Here is a 21,427-nt window from a genome sequence, read left to right as displayed (position 1 = left end):
ACTCGCTTCTTCTCAGTTCACATGCAACAAGTAAAACCAACTTTCCTGAAGACAAGAACACTTCCCTATCCATCACATCATCTGGAAACAAAATGTCAAACATCTCAATAAGTACAATAAACATCTGAGTTGAAGTAATCTACAATGTATTCAATATTAAGAAAAATTCAGTAGTCAAACAGGTGAAATATCCATGGTTCCTTCTGGTGTGTAAGTAAGCATGAACCTGTACTTACAATTGCAGCCCAAAGTATCTCTCTCTTTAAAGACTACTTAATTCGGAGGAGAAAGGGCTGGTTAAGTAAAGCACCTGCCATGTATCTTAGATCTCTATGGCTGTGATCAACACCACAGCCAAGTACTTGAGAAGGAAAGGGTTTATTTGGCTTACAATTCCACATCACAGCCCATCATCAAAAGAAGTCAAGGCAGGGACTCAAAGCAGGAACCTAGGGCAGGAGCTGATGCGGGGACAATGGAGGATGCTTTATGGCGTGTTCCTCTTATTTTGCTCAACCTGCTTTCTTATACAGCTCAGGGCCATCTGTCCAAGGGTGGCACCACCCTCCATGGGCTGGGCCCACCATAATCAACCACAGGTCAATCTGGTAGTAGCATTTTCTCAATTAAGGTTCCCTCTTCCTAAATGATTCTAACTTGTGTCAAGTTAACCAGAACACAATGCAAGTATGAGGACTTGGTTCTGATCTGAAGTAACCACATTGAAGCCAAGCACAGCAACATGAGCTTCAAATCCCACTCTGGGTAAGGACACAGGGCACCCTGGGTGCCTGTTAACCAGCCCATCTAGATGAATCAGCAAGTTCCAGGTTCACTGAGAGACCCTGTCTCAAAAAGTAAAGTGAAGCATGATTGAAAAAGACATCACACACACACACATACACACACACACACACACACACACACACACACACACACGCCCATGCAAGTTCATACACATGCACAAACACATAAATACATATACACACAAAAATAGTTATTAATAGTGAATTAATATTGCTGCAAGCATCTACGGTTTTGGAACAGAAGCATAAATAATGCTGGTTTTCAGTTTTACTCCACACAACCACTGCACATATCTTCAACTACATGAAGTACATGCTGAAAAGTCAAAAGGACTTACTTACTAATAAGTTAATGATGCCCTGCAAAGATCTTATCTCTATTTGAAACAAGTACATAAGGGGGTGGGGGGGGGGCACTAGAGAGATGGCTCCGTGGTAAAGGGCACCTCTTATTCTTGCAGAGGACCCAACACATTCATGGTGGCTTACAACTATTCACCGCCACCCATAACTACAATTCCCAGCACTGCAGTCCCTTCTTCTGCCCTCCATGGCACCAGACACACATGTGATGCACAGACTGACACATAAGCAAAATATTCATACATACAAAATAAAATGTTTAAAGACATGGAGTGGTCTCTAACGCTAATGACTCAGCTCACCCTCCCATCAAGCCAAATGAAACTGCTTAAACAACAGGATCTATCTGTTCGAAGTTTGCCTGTTATATTTCTATTGACCTGAATGCATTTCTAGTCAACTGAATCTGGATAAAAGGAGATAAAGTCAATGTTGTCAGAGTACCACGAAAAATAATGGCATATGTGATAAAAGATTTGATTACACTGAACCATATCATCAGAGTACCAGGAAAGAACACCCTCCCTTCTTTGTTTCTGAGATATCTTGGAATTTTTTAAATTAGTACTGGGGGCTGGGGAGAGTTCTCAGTGAATAGAGTGCTTGTTGCACAAACACAAAGACCTAACTTCAAATCCCCAGCACCCACATGAAAAGCGAGGCATGGCAGCACCTCCTGGAGTCCCAGTGCTAGGCAGGCTCACTGGCCAGCCCGTCCAGCCAATCAGTGAGCTCCAGGAAGTAAGAGTGGAAGGGAGAGAGAGAAGGTATCTGATGTCTACCTCTGGCTCAACACATGCAACACATGCTTGGGTACACAAATCTGTGCATACATGAAAACATCACACATATAATAAATATATATATATATATATATATATATATATATATATATATATATATATATATATATATACACACACACACACACACACACATATGCAGAATAAACTCAAAAATACAGAAAAATACTATTACAATAACTACTGACCCTAGCAGAGATAGCAAAATGTCACCCTTTTTTTGAGATAGAGTCTCACTAAGCAGTCCTGGCTAGCCTAGAACTTGCTATGTAGCCCAGGCTGGCCTTCAACTCACAGAGATCCCCCACCTTTGCCTTCCAAGTGCTGGGATTGCTAGTGTGTGCCACCACACCCAGCTTTTTAATAATTTTATGTAGCAACACTCAAGTGTGAGCTGGGCAGATACGGTTGCAACCCTGGCACATGGTTAGCCTCCAGGGTACTCTGATTTCCCTAGACATGCATAAGCATGAGGAAGCGGTATAGGTGCCTCCTTCACAGCTGCTTTGGGGTTCCACTCACAGCGCTGATGGTAGCATGCCCGTGAGCAGGACTGAAAGATTGCCAGCAAAGACAGAAAATACTAGCAAGTTTTCCTTAGGAACGTTCATCACTTCACAATATTTCAAATCACATACACTTTGTCCATTCAAAGCAAGTTACTCTCCCACCGAAAACTGTCCAGTAATGCTTTCCTTACTAACCACCACATTGGGCAGAACTCAACATTTTAACCAAACTGGGTGGTCCCAGGAAAAGGAGCCACTGTCTATCATTTACAAGTACTCTTGGGGATTTCACTTTTCCAAGATTTTTTTAAAACAGAATCTAGTTCTAGCCTAAGCCAGCCTAGAACTCATGGCAATCCTCCAGCCTCACCTCATGAGATTAGAGATGTGTGCAATGTACCCATCTTATTTTCTTTACTATGACTTAGAAGAACTCAAAGAGCCGTTTACAATTTTTTTAATTTACTTGTTTAGTTATGTGTATGCACACCGGAAGAGGGCATTAGATTTCATGGGGCATTACAGATGGTTGTAAACTGCCACGTAGGTGCTGGGAACTGAACTCAGGACCTCAGGAAGAACAGCCTTAACTCAGTTCTTACCTGCTGAGTCATCTCTCCAGACACTACAATTTTTGAAAACACAATGCTGAACCAGGCACAGAAGCTCCTTCCTCAGTGGAGTAAGCATTCAGGCTAGACAGGAGAATTGCCACAAGGGTGAAGCCAGTGTGGGCTACAAAGTGAGTTCTATGCTAGACTAAGCCAGAGAGAGAATGAGAATTAATTAATCACAAAATATAAAATGCCAATACCAGTGGTCCACACGAGTCCTACAACCTGAAACTGATGCTCACCCAGTGTGAAACAGCATGAACCAGCAGAAGTTTGGTACTAATGCCATGATTCTTCCAGGTGGAAAACTCCATTCACAGGTCAGACAGAGAACAAGCATGGCGGGTTCACAGCTGGATCCCTGACGCCCAGCAGCTGGGCAGAACAGGTGCACTGCACCTAGGACTGTGCCTACAGAGTCTGGGCCTCTGTCAAGAGCTCTGAGAAAAGCCCAGGAAAGGAAAGGTTGTCCAGAGTAGCATGCTGTGAAGAATGGGAGGGACTCGGACTCTCTGAGTCTGCCGTTCTTAATAAATCTTACTGTGAAGCAAGACACATGTGGCCAAGCTCAGGCTGTGACATGCAAAGAGGTGGTAGCACTCAGGGTCACCAGTGTCCTTTTTCCTTTTGTCCTTTGGTTTTTCAGTGCTGGAGTTGGAACCCAGGGCCTCCCACACACTCAGCAAGTACTAGCCTGAGCTACACACCAGCCCTAGGTTTGTGATTTTTGTAGCTTGAACAATGGCCATGTTTTAGGCTTTGTCTCAGCACTCAGGAGGCTGAGGTAGAGAAACGTGAGTGCAAGGCTAGCCTGGGCCACATAGTGAGCTCCAAGATAGCCTAGCCCACAGTGTAAGCCTTTGCCTCAAAAATATATAAATAAATTAATTAATTAAAGAAATCCATTCTAAAATCATGTGACAGGAAAGGGGTGTAGCTTAGTAACTTTAACTATGGGTCTAAAAGAACACATAAAGGACAGATGGGAATTCTGCACAGGGACCGCTCACTTCACAACACTATACCAATGTCCCTTGCATGGGTGTGGTATGGGACTGTGGTCTGCAGCAGGTTTCTTAAATGTTCTTATTAATAAAAGCAAACCCAGGCCAGTTATTGGGGTGAATGCTGGAAGATCAGAGAAGCAGAACAAGCCACAGCTACCTCACCTTGCCAGTTCCTCAGCTGATCCTGTTTCCTTAGACTGGAAGCTTCTATGTCCTCATCCCAATGGCTCTCAGCTGAACTGTGCTGCTCAAAAGCCTAAAAGCTTAACCAGCCAAATGCTTAACCAGCCAAATGCTTAACCAGCCAAATGCTTCTAGTTTCTGGTCCTCACGCCTTATATATCTTTCTGTTTTTCTGCCATCACTCCCCAGGATTAAAGGCGTGTGTCACCATGCCTGGCTGTTTCCAATGTGGCCTTGAACTCACAGAGATCCAGAGGGATTTCTGTCTCTGGAATGCTAGGATTAAAGGCGTGAGTGCCACCATTTTCTAACCTCTGTATCTAGTGGCTGTTCTATTCTCTGACCCCAGATAAATTTATTAGGGTGCACAATATTTTGGGGAATACAATACCACCACATTTCCCCTTTTTTGTCTGAAATTTTAAAAAAGCTTATAACTAATACAAGAAAAACTATCCAACTGTATACAATATATACAGTCAAGAACTATATTAACAATGTCTAGTCCATTAACATTTGACAAATTCAGATAAAAATTTCATTATATATATTAACAATGTCTAGTCCAGTAACATTTGATAAACTCAGACAAAAAAAATTTTCAGGGCTGGAGAGATGGCTCAGAGGTTAAGAGCACCGACTGTTCTTCCAAAGGTCCTGAGTTCAATTCCCAGCACCCACATGGTGGCTCACAACCATCTGTAATGAGATCTGGCTCCCTCTTCTGTGAACATAATAAATAAATAAATGTTTTATAAAAAATTTCATTACTTATCCTATGTAAAACAAATTCAATAACTGACCTTTTCATCTTATCATATCCATATTCTATCTTTTTTCTTTTCATACTAGATTCAGTAGTCTACCTTCTGTCATTTTTATATCTTCCCCTTTTTCTATTTACAGTAGATTCAGTGATCTATCCATTTATCCTCTTATTATCTTTTTTCTCAGAGTAGATTCATATCTACCTCATATCTATATTCTCTTTTTTCTTTTTTTTAAACAAAACCTCTGAATCTAATTTTTTATACTACATACAAATATATATATATATATATATATATATTGTGATTGAGATTGTTAGAATATGCCATACACATATTTCTAATCTTGCTCAAGATATTGTACTTATACCATTCATTTAACAATGTAATGCAATTTGCTGATCCTTAAATGTTATTATTACCAACTATTAGGATATATAGAAATGAAAGTTAGTAGTTAGACATTACAATTGAACTTGTAGTCATATTAGGTGTGTTTTCAAGATCAAACAAATTATATTTTAGATAGACAGATCATCTTCAAACCCTTCAGAGATCTACAGAATATGGCATTTAAAATGTTTTAATAACTTAGAATTTTTTTCTTTTTTGTTATGACTATGAGACATGTCGGCTCCTGGAAGGACCAATCTACTTCAGAGAAAATATGGGCATTGAAGAAACTGCATATGGAATTAACTTTCATTGAGGCAAAAGTTAGTCACTGGACAACAAAGTATCCTCGAATCAACTGCTGACAAACAGGACAGACAGGACATGAAACAAAGGACTACCAATTCTTGCCAAAACAAGTGTGGTTGTGGCTTTCACAAAAGGCATCTTCTGAAGCCAGGACAATATGGCACCATCCCTGAAGTGAGTGGCCTTTGCAATCTGGAAAAGGTATCATGCCCTTTTCTTCAAAGGCAGCTGAACAGGGAGTGGGCTGATGGCTTCTGATGTGCAATGGAACATCAGATGAAACAGTTATTCTTGAAGAGTAACTAAGCTCACACCTCTCAATAGTAGACTGGCATTTAATAGAGAGATGTGGAGAAGAACGGGATGCCGAGGTGAAGCCACATATACACAGCCAAGAAGAATGGACAGCTGAATTGAAGGAAAAACATCAATAATTTCCAGAATTTAAAATCCTGAATCATGACATGACACTAGTGGAATTCAGGTGTTTCTGGTACATGGACTGCTCTCACCAAATGTGAGGTCAAACTGTTGACCTTGTGTATATCTTAGTTCACAAATGAGTCTGTCAGATACGCTAAGCCTATAGGCTGAAGATGATGCCCCAACAATGCGGAGAAACATCTGGTGACTGTCCAGGCAGCTAGCTATTTCTGTCAACTCACATTTTTTTTGGAAGCTGCTTGCATGCACTTCCTGTTTTTATTTTTTATTAGGTAGTATTATTTCCTTCTTGGGTCTCTGAGGGAGTTGAAGATCAATTAGTTATAGTTATAGTTGTCCTTGTTAAGAATTTCAGAAAAGAAACTCACTAAGAGGTGTAAGTGTATAAATTTGAAAGACGTTAAGACAGTTCTGTTAGTAATATAAGTTAGGATAGAAAGTGAATCAGGTACATTTTGGACTTACCAAAATAGGATAGATAATGGAATTATTTCTCTGAATTTGTCAAATACAAATGGACTAGACATTGTCTGGGTACTTATTGCTTATAGTTATTGTACTTTTGTATATAGTTTTTCTTATATTAGTTATAGCTTTTTTCCTTTTTTTCTTTTTATTAAAATAGAAAAGGGGAAATATGGTGATATTTTATTTGTACTGAAATGTGATTTTATTTGTATGTTAATAAATAAAGTTGTCTGAGGGTCAGAGCTAATAGCAAGCCATAGCAGATGCTGGGCGGTAGTGGCATATGGCAGACAGTGACGAGGAGGCCATGTGGTTGTGTTTACAACCAATGAGAAGGCAGAACAGGAAGTCTATAAAAAAGACAGGACACAGGAAGTAGGTCTCTGGTGGAGAGGAAAGACAGCAGCATCAGTGAAGGGTAAGGTTTTCAGCTCTCAGCTATTGCTCTGACCTCTTGGCTTTTAACTCTGAAAAAAAAAATAGAATATTGATATGATAAGATAAAAAGGTCAATTATTGAATCTACATTTAAAAAGGAACTATTTGTTTTACATAGGATAAGTAATGAAAAATTTTTTGTCTGAGTTTATCAAATGTTACTAGACTACACATTGTTAATATATATAATGGAATTTTTATCTGAATTTGTCAAATGTTAATGGACTAGACATTGTTAATGTAATTCTTGACTGTATATATTGTATACAGTTGGATAGTTTTTCTTGTATTAGTTATAAGCTTTTTTAAAATTTTAGACAAAAAAGGGGAAATGTGGTGGTATTGTATTCCCCAAAATATTGTGCACCCTAATAAATTTATCTGGGGTCAGAGAACAGATAGCCACTAGATACAGAGGCTAGAAAATGGTAGCACTCACGCCTTTAATCCCAGCACTTGGGAGGCAGAGCTAGGCGGATCTCTGTGTGTTCAAGGATATAGCCAGCATGGCAACACATGCCTTTGATCTCAATACCAACCACAGAAGACCTGGAGGTCTGTACAGACAGGCAGTGACGAGGAGGTCATGTGTTGGGTTTACAACCAATGAGAAGGCAGAACAGAAAGTCTATAAAAAAGACAGGACACAGGAAGTAGGCCTCTGGCGGAGAGGAAAGACAGCAGCAGCAGTGAAGGGTAAGGTTTTCAGCTACTGCTCTGACCTCTTGGCAATTAATTCTGTATTTGGCTCTGTGTTTCTTATTTAACAAGATGGTTACATCTACAGTGGTCATCAGGGAAATACAGGAAGTTCCGTTAAAATATGACAAAATTGCAACTTATTCTGAAATAATGGTGCAGGGGAACCTGTGCTCAGAGAAAACACAGAAGGGTTAAGAATGAGCAACCATGGAAAATGGTATCTAAGTGCCCACTGCCCCATCCTTTTATGTTCTCTTCTCTAAAGCTGAACACTTGTAAATTTTAAAAAATGAAAAAAAAGATAAAATGATTGCTAACTGATATCACTGAACATAGTATGCATTAAAAATATTAATAAAGTATTTACAAAAAGTTTAAATTAGGACTGGAGAGATGGCTCAGGGGTTAAGAGCACTGGCTGCTCTTCCGGAGGTCCTGAGTTCAATTCCCAGCAACCACATGGTGGCTCACAACCATCTGTAATGAGATCTGGTGCCCTCATCTGCCCTGCAGGGATACATGCAGGCAGAACACTGTATATGTAATAAATAAATCCTTTTTTAAAAAAGTTTAAATTAAATAGAAAGTGCTGTGTTGATAATCTGTAGAATCAGGAAAAGAGAGCAGCTCGGCCCACAGGAAATATAAACTGAAAGTCTAAAGGGCTAAACAGAGACTTGAGTAGCGGAGCACAATGCCAGAGGAGACCCATGGAGGGCAGGACAGTGAACTGAGCAACAGGTTAACTGTTGTGTGATATTTTGTTTGTGTTCTGAAAAATAAAGCTTGCCTGGAGATCAGAGGGCAGAGCTAGCCACTAGTTAACCATAGAGGCCGGCAGTGGTGGCATACACCTTTAATCCCAACTCTTGGGAGGAGGAAGCAGGAAGATCAGGAGTTCAAGGCTACCCTGGGCTATGTGAGATTGAACCAGTCTAAAAGAGAAACAGAGCCGGGGTGGAAGCGCGCACCTTTAATCCCAGCACTAGGGAGGTGGAGACAGGACTATCAATTGGATAGAGACAGAATCTGCCACATTCACCTGAGGATTCCTTGAGACAGGATCAGCATTTGGTCTGAGATTATATAGCGGTGAGTCTAGAGGTGGCAGCTGCTCTGCTTCTCTCATCTTTCAGCTTTCACCCTGATATCTGACTCTGGGTGTTTATTGAAGAAGACTAATTAGATTCTCGCTTCAGGTAACAGCTAATGTCAGGAGACAAGAACGCCCTGCAGATATACAGTGAGAAGTTACAGTGGGTGTAGGGAAAAGGGGCTGGCTAAAGAAACCCACCCTGACCCTGGAGCCCAGAATTAGGGAAGCATGGCTCAGATAAGGCCAGTGAGAAAAACACAGTTTAGCTCAGATCGAGCCATCTCTGTCCCTGTCCAACTGACTTGTGAAACCAACCAATCACAGAGCAGCACAGCAGAATCCTGGCCCTAGGGCCCAAGACCAGGGAAGGAAACACAGCCTGTATTTGGGACCAGAGCCAAAGAAATGAACCAAGGAAACATGACCTGACTCTGAAACCAGTACCAAAAAACACTCTTGGCCCCTAGAATCAGAGTCAGTGAAAGAAATGTGCCCTGACCTTAGAGGTAGTATCAAAAAGCCAAGAAAGGCCAGTGAAAGAAACACAGTTAGGCCCTGAAATCAGGGCCATCTCTGCCCCTTGCCCATGAAACTGTCCAATCCCTGGGCAGAAAAAACTAACCAATCACAGTTGACTCCACCCCCTGGACATCCACCCTTCCTGGTCAGTTGTGAGCTATTCTCTCCACCCTGGTAGAGGCAGCTACTCTCCTGGACTCCTCCTTCCCAAATAAACCTCTTTCTCAAAAGAGTTTTGGGTGAAGACCTTCATTCACTGGTGCACAGAAGAACCTTGCTGGGACATCCCATAGTGGATTGAGCAAGAGAGAGCTGGTAATACTGAGCCAGAGACTGTGGCTCTCCAGGAGAGGAGCAGGACTGCTATATCCTGTAGGGAGACCATCCCCCATCACATTAGGGATAGCCTGACTTTCCGGAAGAGTCAGGATACCCTTCCCTGCTAAAGCAGTTCCAGGCCTGACTCTCCCAAGAAGTCAGAAAAATTTCCCTTCCAGAGTTGGGCTGTTTCTTTGCAGTCCCAGCTGTCAGAGCTGTGCTAAACAGCTCTAGGTGTCCTGGACACCTTCAGGAAAGAGCTGTTGTTCTGAGCAGCTCGAAGTGTCTGGGATACCTCATCCTCCAGGGCTGAACTGTCTCCTTGCAATTTCAGCCATTAATTTACTAACAGAGGGCAGTAACTCTCTAAGACTCACTGCAAAGCCAGATATGGTTGCAAATGCCTAGCACTGGGGAGGAGGAGGCAGAAGATTAGGCATCCAAGGGCATCCTCAGCTAAGTAGCAAATCCAAGACCATCCTGAACTGTATGGGATCCTAAGATTGCAAGAGTAATAAATGCTGGGCAGCAGATGTGGCCTAAAGCTATCTGACCGCAATGGAGTATTCTTTCACTATGGCCCCAGCAGAGTAAATACATCACTGACATTCTGCAGATTGCAGCAATACTCCTTACTGCTGAGTTTTACCTACTCAGTATGAGAGAAGCTAAAAAAATGGATGGCTAACCAACAATTCTCTCCACAAGACCACAGCTGTGGCCTGCAGGGCTCACTAGAGTTATCAAGTGCTACAAATAAGCTGTACCATTTACTGAAAGAGATAAATCACTCATTTATTAAAAGTGATGAGGAAATGTAGGGACAGATAAAGACAACCCATTAACAACAAGCACTAAGCTGACAGTATCTGTTTAGAAGCTACTCTCACACAGTGGCAACTGTATGACTTAAAAAGCCAAAACTTGTCTTCAACATCAAAAAGTTGTTAGATTACACAGTCTAGGAGGGTGGAGAGCTGGCTCAGTGGTTAAAAGCACATACTGCTCTTGCAGAGGACCGGAGTTCAATTTCCAACACCCACATTGGATGCCTCACAACTGCCTGTAACCTGAGCTCCAGGGGACCATGGGTACCACACTCATATGCACATACCATAACTTAAATGCTTTAAAAATTCACAGTCTAGAAAGTACAAGAGGATACAAACATCCCTAATAGCTCTCAGAAGGTGTCAACGTGGGCAGGTGCTCTTCATAAGGGGCAAGAGTGTTGCTCTCTACAGATGCAATCTCACTAAACACAACACTGTTCAACATTTGCAGACAGACCATGGTGCCTCACACCTTTAATCCTAGCACTTAGGAGGCAGAAGCAGAAAAATCTCTGTCTGAGACCAGCCTGATCAACATAGCAAGTTCCAAGCCAGCAAGTGCCACAGAATGATACCTTGTCTCAAAATCAATTAATTAACTTTAGATGAGAGAAAACTAAATACATATTCACGTCTATGTATATGCATACACACACACACACACACACACACACACACCCTTCATGCACCCTTTTAATACCAGCACATTTCCAATAGCTTCAGACTGGGGTACATCCATGTCATGTGTGGTAGTTTGAATAAGAACAGCCCCCACAGGCTCACAAATTTGAATGCTTGGTAACCAGGGTGTGGCATTATTTGAAAGGATTGGGAGGTGTGGCCTTGTTGGAGGAAGTGTATCACTGGGAGTGAGCTTTGAGGTTTCAAAAGCTCATGCCAAGCCCAGGGTCTCTCTCCTGCTACCTGTGGATCTGGAGTACAACTCTCCACTACTTCTCCAGCACTATGTCTGCCTATAATTGGCAATGCTTCCCACAAAGATGATATAATGTACTAAATCTCGGAAACTGTAAGCAAGCCCAATTAAATGCTTTTTTTTTTTTACAAGAGTTGCTGCAGCCAATGGTGTCTCTTCACATCAGTAGAACACTGACTAAGACAAGACACATGATACAATTCTCCAAATGTGGTCCAAGGTGTCCTGAGGGTCAATCAACATGGCTAATCATTGTTGTGATAATACCACGGCAGCCACTGCATCTTTCTGTGTTGACACTGTGTAATGGTCCAGACACAAGGGTAGCAAACTGTGGCCCTCTCCGCAGGACACCAGGCCACAGCACCCAACCCACTAATAATCCTTTCACTTCTTTCTGCCACGTACTCATAGTTTTAAAACTTTCATGGCAGTTTCACTGAGAAAATACCCTCAAGGAAATAGTAACAATTATTAAGTTTATTAAATCCTGACCCTTGGAGAACAAACTGTGATTAGTCAGACTTGGACAGGAGACAGACATTTTCTCAAAAAAGAAAAGTGAGTATAACACTTCCAGGAGGACTAACTGCTGCCATGAGACAACTTGAGCTTGCCAGCTTCCTGGGGCTTCAAATCTTTTTAGAGATCTCTGACCATATAAACATTTGCTGGCATCATCTAACCAAGCCAGGAACCATCTATAAGATCTGCAAAACATGGGCATCAAAATATTTGTCTTTTGGCGGTTGGGGATTTAGCTCAGTGGTAGAGCGCTTGCCTAGCAAGCGCAAGGCCCTGGGTTCAATCCTCAGCTCTGAAAATATATATATATTTGTCTTTTCTTAAGATTCATTTTTACTTATGAGCGTTTGCCTGCATGTAAGTCTGGCCACCTCATGAGTGCCTGGTGATCTCGGAGGTCAGAAAAGGGTATCAGAACTGAACTATAGTTACAGATGGTAGTGAGCTGCCTTGAGGGTACTGGGAACCAAACCAGGATTCTATGAAAGAGCAGTCCGGATTCTTAACTGCTGAGCCATCTCTCCAGCCCTAACAGAGTACTTTCCAAATGAGCAAAGGAAAATGTTACAGTCAGACAGAGGTAACAGGTGCATTCACAAGACTGCCCAAGAACTGTAACTCGGCACTCCGAAAGATCATTCCTTCCTCCACAGAGCTTCAAAGTCTATGGTACAGTTAGTCTGCAAGAATTAATCACCAGTAAAGTTCTGGTCCACCAAAGACGAACAGTTAAACATCCTCCTTCCATCAGATCTTCTGAGATGGATTCCCACGGAGTGCGTGGCACATCACAGAACTGAAATCTGGCTCAAATCCAGCGTCTTCTTTTCCCTTTTGTTCCCCTTTTCTTTCTTTCAAATGCTACTGTGATAAATAGTGATGGCTAGAATCCATATAAATAATGGTCATTTCTGGCCCTCAATCATCCTTAAGAAGATTAAGAGAATTTCTGGAACCCAAATGCCTGCCCATCATTCATGTGTACTTCCTATGTAGACAGGAGAATGGGTCACCATGAAATTCACTGAAAGATTGCTAGGAAAAGTATGCTTCAACTCCAACAAACAGAGCAGCTTACCCTCCTCCTGTGACTATTTCCCTACACTAGGCAGACCCTGAACATACTCTCAGTGACATCACTATTTATTAAGCAGCAGAGAAGGGGTGCTCTTATTGTAGAATAAGTTCTTTGGGGTAGTTTTGGAGACAACAGCTAAGGTTCCTCACACCGCTGACTTCACTTTCAATTTGCTTTTTTTGTTGTTGTTTTGTTTTTGACACAAGCCTTGTAGTTCTGGGTGGCTTTACACTAGTAATCTCCTGCCTCAGCATCCTGAGTGCTGGGATTATAGGTGTGCACAACCACATAGAGCCTAGAAGCTTCATAAAGTTATTTTCACATTCACTTATACTCAGAAGTGGGCCAGTGGTGTATCAGTCTTGTGCTTCCCATGCAAGACAAAGCAATGTGACAAAGAGGCTGCCGCTCACGTCGTCCATAGCAGGACACTGAGTTTCTTCAGGGACAGAGCTTATTTGGGTCCTCATTCCCAATGCCTGCTTTTTTAAATGTTTCTTGAAGTAAGGGTGCCACACAATTTTCAAAGAAGTTAATGTTGGGCTGAATTTCATCCAAGAAGACTTTGACTAACAGATCTGAGCATCTGCCCATGCTTGCTAGGCACAGTGGCAGCACAAGAGTGACCCCCAAGGTCAGCAGCAGAGAGCAGCCCACACTGTAAACAGAAACAAGTGGAGACATGACTGTGAATGCTGGAGCTGAGACCCAAGGCTAGACGTAAACAACCGGGGGGAACAGCACACCCCAGTGCTCAGGAGCGGAAATGAACCAGTGGTTCTGATGCTACCGCCCTAACGCCCAGGTCTCGAACTCTTAGCTTGGCACAGAAAGGTGCTTCCTCTCCAGGTATGGCGCTATATCTATTATTTTCCTCATTTGTCATAAAATACCTAAAGGAAACAGTTTAAGGGCAGATTTACTTGGACCATGGTTTGAAGAGACACAGTCCATAATGACAGAGACATGTGGTGGTAAAAGTTTACTCATCCAGGAAGGATCTGGAAGCAGAAAAAGGGCAGGAAGCAGGACAGGATTCTAAACCTCAAGGCCCGCTCTACAATAACCCACTTCCTCCAGCCAGGCCCCACCTCCAAAGGTTCCACAGTACAGCACCAGCAGAGGAATAGCCTTCAAAACTTGAGCCCCTGAGACAGAGTTCACATTTAAACATCAACAGCACCCAAGACGCGTTAGGACTTATTTCAGGGTAATGACCAAACTCTCAGACTACAAGTATTTGTTAATTAATACTGGCAACAAGTTTTAGATGCCCACCTCATACTCAGGTGAATGCCCCTGATGCTGCTAGACCATCCAGGGTTCCCTGCATCTGTGCCCCAATCTCCAGTTATAAAACATGCAGAATGTCTTGAGGAAATAGTGTGAAGATGGAGAGTCCTACAGCAGCCTGAAGAAATCCCTACTCTGTGGAGATGCTGCACAGAGCAGGGGCCAATAAACACAGCCATTCAGAATTATCCCAAGGTCAGGAAGGGCATTGGAAAGGTTCAGTCATGCCACTTCTATTGATCACCTCTTCAGGGCAATTCCAAAACCAGGGTCACATGTGTGCCTTTGGTGGCAGCAACCCTACTTCCAGGCAATGAAATCCATGAAGTAGTTATTACTACAGGACAAACTGGTGTCACGCAGTTCCCATCTCAGACAGCCTCTGAGCGTCAGGACCTAAAGGTAGATGCAGCTGGGTGGCTCTAGCGTGGGGTCCCACCCTGTCAGCCAGGGCTGCAGTCATCACAGGGCTAGGTTAGCACTGGAGAATCTGCTCTATGTTCACCCACAGGCCGGGAACATTCGTACTTAGTGTCTGAGGCTGGAGGCCTCATTTCTCATCATGTGGGCCTCGTCACAGGTTTCTAGTATCCTATAAGAAAGGTGGTATCTCAGAGCAAGGGAAGGGACTGTGACAGGGAGGGAAGGAGGAGAGAGAGGAAAGCAGGGGGAGGGAAGGAGAGAGGAAAGAAGGGAGGAGGGAAGGAGAGAGAGGGAAGTGAAACAGCATCAAGGGAGAAGCCACAGACTTCTATTGCCAAACCTCAGAAACAAGGAACCGTCGTCACCTTTGCTACAGATCCCAGTGACCAGCCCTGATACAGTATCAGGGCGACATAAGGACACTGTGGATTTGGATGTAAAATGTCCCCATAGCACATATATTTGAATACTGCTCTCCAGCAGGTAGTACTTTCATGGGTAGCTATGGAACCTTTAAGGAGTAGGGCCTGGTGGGCAGACATGGGCCACTGCAGACAAGCCATGAAGGTCTTGGCTGATGTTCCTTACTGTCCTCCCTCTATGCTCCCTCCTCAGTACTATGTGAGACAAGCAGCTACAAGCACCCGCTAACACAGACCCACTGCAGACACCATGACGGACTGTATGTATACCTGAACTACACACACTCCGCTAACACAGACCCACTGCAGACACCGTGACGGACTGTATGTATACCTGAACTACACACACTCCGCTAACACAGACCCACTGCAGACACCATGACGGACTGTATGTATACCTGAACTACACACACTCCGCTAACACAGACCCACTGCAGACACCGTGACGGACTGTACGTATACCTGAACTACACACACTCCGCTAACACAGACCCACTGCAGACACCATGACAGACTGTATGTATACCCTGAACTACACACACTCCGCTAACACAGACCCACTGCAGACACGGAGACAGACTGTATACCCTTAACTAAAACAAATTCTTCCCCCATAAGTTGTTTCTATCACAGAAAAGAGGAAAGTAACTAAGAATATTAGAACTGGGAGTGGAGCTGTATGCTGTGTGGCTCACAGGCCACGGAAACAGGGGGATTTGGAGTTGTGAACCAGAGAGGCCTAAAAACCTAGTGACCGTTCTAGCAGGACTCAGAAGACGAGAATGCTCAGAAAAATGAAGCACAGAAACCAAGACAGAAGGTTCAGAGAGGAAAAAAAAAACTCTACCGGAATTCGGCTGGAAACCATTTGTGTTCTACTCTGGCAAAGACCCAGGCTACATTCTGCCTACATCCTGAAAATCAAGTGAAGCAAAATTTAAAAATAATAGAGTAATGTGTGTAGTGGAGATCTGAAGGCAGCCCAGCAGCCAGGCTGTGCCATGATCTCTTGGTACTGCAGTTAGCCAGGCTTATAGTGGGGAAAGGTGGAGAAAGACGTGGAAAATGATGTACTTAAAGCTGCAAACAGGGGTGACATGGGTAAAGCACCTGTAATTCAAGACACTAATGCAATCACAGAGGCGCTACACTGGGGCTGGGACACAGGAAAGGCACTTGGAGGGCAAGAGTCAACCCATCTACACTGGGTAGTGTTGTGTGTCAACTTGACACAGGCTAGAGTCATCGCTGAGGAAATGCCTCCTCAAGATCCAGCTGTAGGGCATTCTCTCATTTAGGGGTCAATGGTAGAGGGCCCAGCCCATGGTGGGTGGTGCCATCCCTGGGCTTCTATAAGAAGGTGGGCTGAGGCTGGGCGGTGGTGGCGCACGCCTTTAATCCCAGCACTCGGGAGGCAGAGGCAGGTGGATCTCTGTGAGTTCGAGGCCAGCCTGGGCTACAGAGTGAGTTCCAGGAAAGGCGCAAAGCTACACAGAGAAACCTGTCTCGAGAAACCAAAAAAAAAAAAAGTGGGCTGAGCAAACCATGGGAAGCAAGCCACTAAGCAGCACCCCTCCATGGCCTCTGCATCAGCCCCTGCTTCCAGGTCCCTGCCCTGCCCTGTTTGAGCTCCCGTCCTGACTTCCTTCAGAGGTGAACAGCAATGCTGAAGTGTAAGCCTAATAAACCCTTTCCTCCTCAACTAGCTCTTTAGTCATGGTGTTTCACTGCAGCAATAGAAACCCTAACTAAGACAACATTCAGGGTCACATGTATGTGTAGTGGATAGCCATCCCAGCACTGGCCTGGAAGTTCCAACCCCCATTGAGGCTTCGGTAATGGTCACGCCCACAAGGCAGGGCGGAGGAGGAAGTGGAAGACCAAGGATCAGGAGGAGGGCTCTCTCTTGGTTCAGAGACCCTGGACGCTGGAGGTAGACCGAGCAGAGTTCTCCAGAGAACACTGCCGGACTGCGCTATACCTTTGCCAGACCCTGCAACCTACCCCTTCATTTGTAAGTTACCCCACAAAATAAACCTCCCTTTTAACTACGTGGAGTGGCCTTAATAATTTAACCAATATGTATGACTTTGGATAATACATCTTTTCTTAGCTTCCTAGTCTCTCTGCCTGGCCAGAGATAGAGCTACCCCACAGCTTCTAGAAGAGGAAACGTTATTTTATATGAACTATACTGAGGGCATGAGAGAACAGTGTCAAGTGCTTGCTAAACTAAGTGAGTTACCACAGAAGGTGAAAGGGCTAGACACAGACCATCATTAGCTAATCATCACATTAAATCACAACTTCAGGGTTCAGCTGTACATCAGTGGCAGGGAACTTGCCTAGCAAGCATGAGGCTTGAGATTCAAGTCCCAGTCTGATGGGGGGCAGGGTGGGGGGACTGAACGGACAGGGACAGTAAGTCACAATTTCGGAAGAGCACTTACCAAATACTATCCCTTTAGCAAATGGAGGAAACAGCTCTGAGTGTCGGAATAAGTTTCTATGAATTTGCCATAATTCTTTGTGCAGCTTCTTAAAGTCACTGTATCTCTTCCATACAATTATCTGAAAAGAAAACAAAATTAAATGCATATTTCAAAGCATAACCATTCTGTCTCTGTGCCACAAGTAATATTTTCTTTAAATAGTCCAAATTACCATGCACAGCAAACATATACACACTCTAGCCTACTGGGTTCAAGGTCTGAAGTGAACTAAAATCCACCTTAAAATCTAGAGTAGTGCTTCTTCTAATATTGTTGACTTGAGGCTCCAAGTCCTGTCTCCTAAAACCCTCTTAATTCATTTCTAGAAAAGTATTCCACCTGGTACAAAATGGACTATGCTACAAAAAATGCATTCTCTCCAAAAACCAGCTACTATTGGTCTGGAATGAATTTAATGACAAATAGTATCTCAAATATCATGCTTATAAGGCACAAAACAACTTGGGCAATTTTTTAAATCTTTTTTTTTCAGATTTATCCATTTATTTTATGTGCAGGTATATGAGCCTGCATGAGTTTATGTGTACCACATGCATGCAGGAGACCTCAGAGGCCAGAAATGGGTATTAGATGCCCTGGAACTGGAGTCGCAGGTACTTGTGAGACATGCCAAGGGCCATGCGAGTACACAGCAGGTGACAACCAGTGTTTGGCAAGTCCACCCAGCAGACATGTAAACTCCCTGATGGGGAGCCCCGCCTAGCAAAGCCATGGGGTCACTGGCTGTGGAAACCGGTTGTTTTCTGTCTGTAACTTTCTCAGGTACCACTGTTATACCTCCCTATAAGAACAGCTGTGGGGTGCTTTCCACAGCCCTGTGGTAGCATGTTTTACATCTCCGGGCACACATTTAGCCATGGATTTCTGTTTAAGCTGTATAGTTCTGATGAACAGAAATATTACCAGAATATTCTTCTTTATTGACACAGGAAAGTAACAGTATTCTCAGTCTCAAAGATAGCCTTTTAAAGATTTTGCAAAGACCTTAGAACTAGTCCAAAACTGTCCCTACAGAATATACACAAAGACTAATTCCCAGGTGGTGTTTACTGCTATATCAAGACCAGGCTGTTTACATCAAGACATAGTCCTTACAGTAGCTCCCTTTGGCACGTACCCTGACCCCTCAAGGTTCAGCCAACTGTTAATGTCTGGGACCCTTCACCAACTTAGAGCTACGTGCATGGGTCAATGTGACATTACGAGCCCAAGAGAAACGGTGTGACTTATCTTGTGTTTTGAGAATGGGCAGGGCCCTGAAAAATGTAACTTATAATTGTCCACAGTTTGGCTGAGTGAGCAACAGAGACAGTATGGAGAGAGACAGTTGTGTAGAGAGCTATTTAAGAGCTACAGAATGTGAGTGGTGTGTGTGTGAGTGTGTGTGTGAGTGTGTGCGCACACATGCTGGGTGAGGGAAGAAGAAGCAGCATGAGAGAAGTGTGAGGAAGTGAGTGGATGAAAGAGTGAATAAAGAGTGAGTGAATAAAATACAAGAAAGATGTGTGAGTGTGAGAGACAGAGCTGTGTGCAAGAGCTGCTGATGCATAGAGGAGCTGTGCCTAGCAACCATGGAAAGTGCTGTGTGGTGAGCGCGCTGTGTAAATGAGATGTTCGGCTGTGGCTGTGTGGAGATTTGTAACTGTGTGGAGACAAGGAAGATGAAGTTGTATAGAAAAGAGATGTAGAAGAGAAATGTATGTAAAAGAAAGATATGCAACCATGTGAAAAGATGTATGTATGTAAAGATATGTAGCTGTGTGCAGCAGTGTGGAGATATGTAGCTGTGTGAAGACAAAGAGTCAGAGACCATTCTTCAGATGAAGTAAAAGAGAAAGTTAACATCAGAAAGCAAGTGTGTTTCCTTACTTCCCCCTCACAGATTAAAACTTATTCCTAAGTACCCTCAGATAAACAAGTTTCCTATCCCTCGATACTGAGGCATTCCTCTTATTACCCGGAGCTGATCGTGGGAGCTGGTCTCCCATGGTCCATGACAGAGACATGTAGATGCTGGCAACTAACTCCAGTCCTCAGCAAGAGCAGGAACTAGAGCAGGAAAGGCTTTTAACCTCCAAGTCATCTCTCCAGCCCCCAACTCAGGCAAATTTTAAACAAAAAGAACATAACATTTGTCCCCTCTCAAAAAAAAAAAGAAAAAGACTAACAGAGAGGAGAAGTGGCTGTGAGGAAGGAAAACATGAGTTTACATTCCATAATTTCTTCAGAAATCTTTAAGATTCCTGAATACAAAGTAAACATTGACCAGAATACAATTAAAACCCACATTTGCAAAAACCAAAGTAACAGTCCTCTAGATTAGACAACATGGAGAGGCAATTTGCTGTCATTAGCTTAAATTGTTTGACCTTACTTAGATTAAATTAGAAAAACACACTTTATAAAAAGGAAATATTTGATGCATGGCCTTAATGCCACTGTCAGCTCTGAGTTCCACAAAGTAAAGAAAACCTAAATCATAAATTCCTTCCCTCCCAAAAGCCTGATTATCTCACTTTTAAAAGAGTCTAAGTGTTTTCATGTATTTGCAGGGTAATGCTGATAATGACCAAACACTAGGCCAGGAATGTCTCTAGACACCATTTTCAAGTCTTGTCAAACGTTGTCCTATTATCTGAAGTTAGTTAGCCTTGAAGAGTGTTTCTTGGTGTTCATAATTACAGTTGCCTAGGCGGCTCTACGACAACAGCATGAACTAGACAAGCTGCTTATGCCCAATGCTTCATTTTTATTCATTTACTCAACAAAAATGGTCACCCAAACCAGTGTCCCTACCCTGTGCTGGACACTTTATTGTCCCAAAGTATGAGACAGGAACCACAGGCCCCCTTCAGGGTTCACAGCAAGGCGAGAAGAACAAGCCAGCCTGGATGACTTCACAAAGGGCTTGGCGAATGCCGAGAAAATGCACCCAAGTGTATAGAGGGCTCCCCACCCAGCCTGGACACCGGACGAGGCCACAGTGAATGGCATCTAGAGGAGAAGTCACCAGAGTGAAAAAGCATGGAGAGGTAGAGAGGGGCGGCTGTGGACAACGTTTCTAAAGAGAAAGATGCAAGGGCAGACAGTTCTAGAATCCTGGTGTCTGTAACTGAGGAGTGGTGGTACTGTCTCCTGGGTGGGGAGCAAGGAAGAAGCAGCACTTAAAGCCTGTCAGAAGCCACCTGTGCACATCTGGATCACATGCTTGTGAGCCTTTCACCAAGACACATAGGTTAAGGTCTAAGTGTAAGTATTCTCCCACCAGAGCCATCAGCAGACAGGTGGTGACCAGTCAGCAGCTGCCTCTGTGTCTGCGATGGGACAAAGAGTCCAACAAGGGACAGTGGACACCACAGGACCAGGCAGGAGCATGGAAGAGGAAAACAGAAGCCTGGCTATGCTGAGATGGTCTGCAGGGCCAGTGAACAGGAGAAACATTGGCCACCAGAACCAACAGTTCTAGCAAACGTTAAGGGCAAGAGCATCAACCTCCTCAGACCAATACCTAGAAAGTCAGGGACTCAGGGCACGGGCAGACAATAGTAGCTGTAACTGTCACAGCTCTTGATTCTCTGTAGCTTCTGATCTTAACACAGAAACATAATTTTGTCTGAGGAAAAGTGTTATTTTTACATTTCAAAATGTATCAAACTGAGCTGAG

The 21,427-nt window shown here is 43.4% G+C and overlaps 1 protein-coding gene across 4 annotated transcripts in view; it reads right to left on the bottom strand.

Moving 5' to 3' along the window:
- The window catches only part of Rps6kc1 (ribosomal protein S6 kinase C1), a 160,692-nt gene that overhangs the window by 120,539 nt on the left and 18,726 nt on the right, over positions 1-21,427 (bottom strand). For all 4 annotated transcript variants that reach the window (XM_036202277.1, XM_036202279.1, XM_036202280.1 and 1 more), the window contains one exon: positions 17,701-17,821. In XM_036202277.1, the coding sequence (XP_036058170.1) occupies positions 17,701-17,821 (121 nt within the window). The remainder of the gene's footprint in view (positions 1-17,700; positions 17,822-21,427) is intronic.

The sequence above is a fragment of the Onychomys torridus genome, chromosome 11 (assembly GCF_903995425.1).
Source record: "Onychomys torridus chromosome 11, mOncTor1.1, whole genome shotgun sequence".
Taxonomy (NCBI): domain Eukaryota; kingdom Metazoa; phylum Chordata; class Mammalia; order Rodentia; family Cricetidae; genus Onychomys; species Onychomys torridus.
This window is presented reverse-complemented; position numbering and strand designations above follow the sequence as displayed.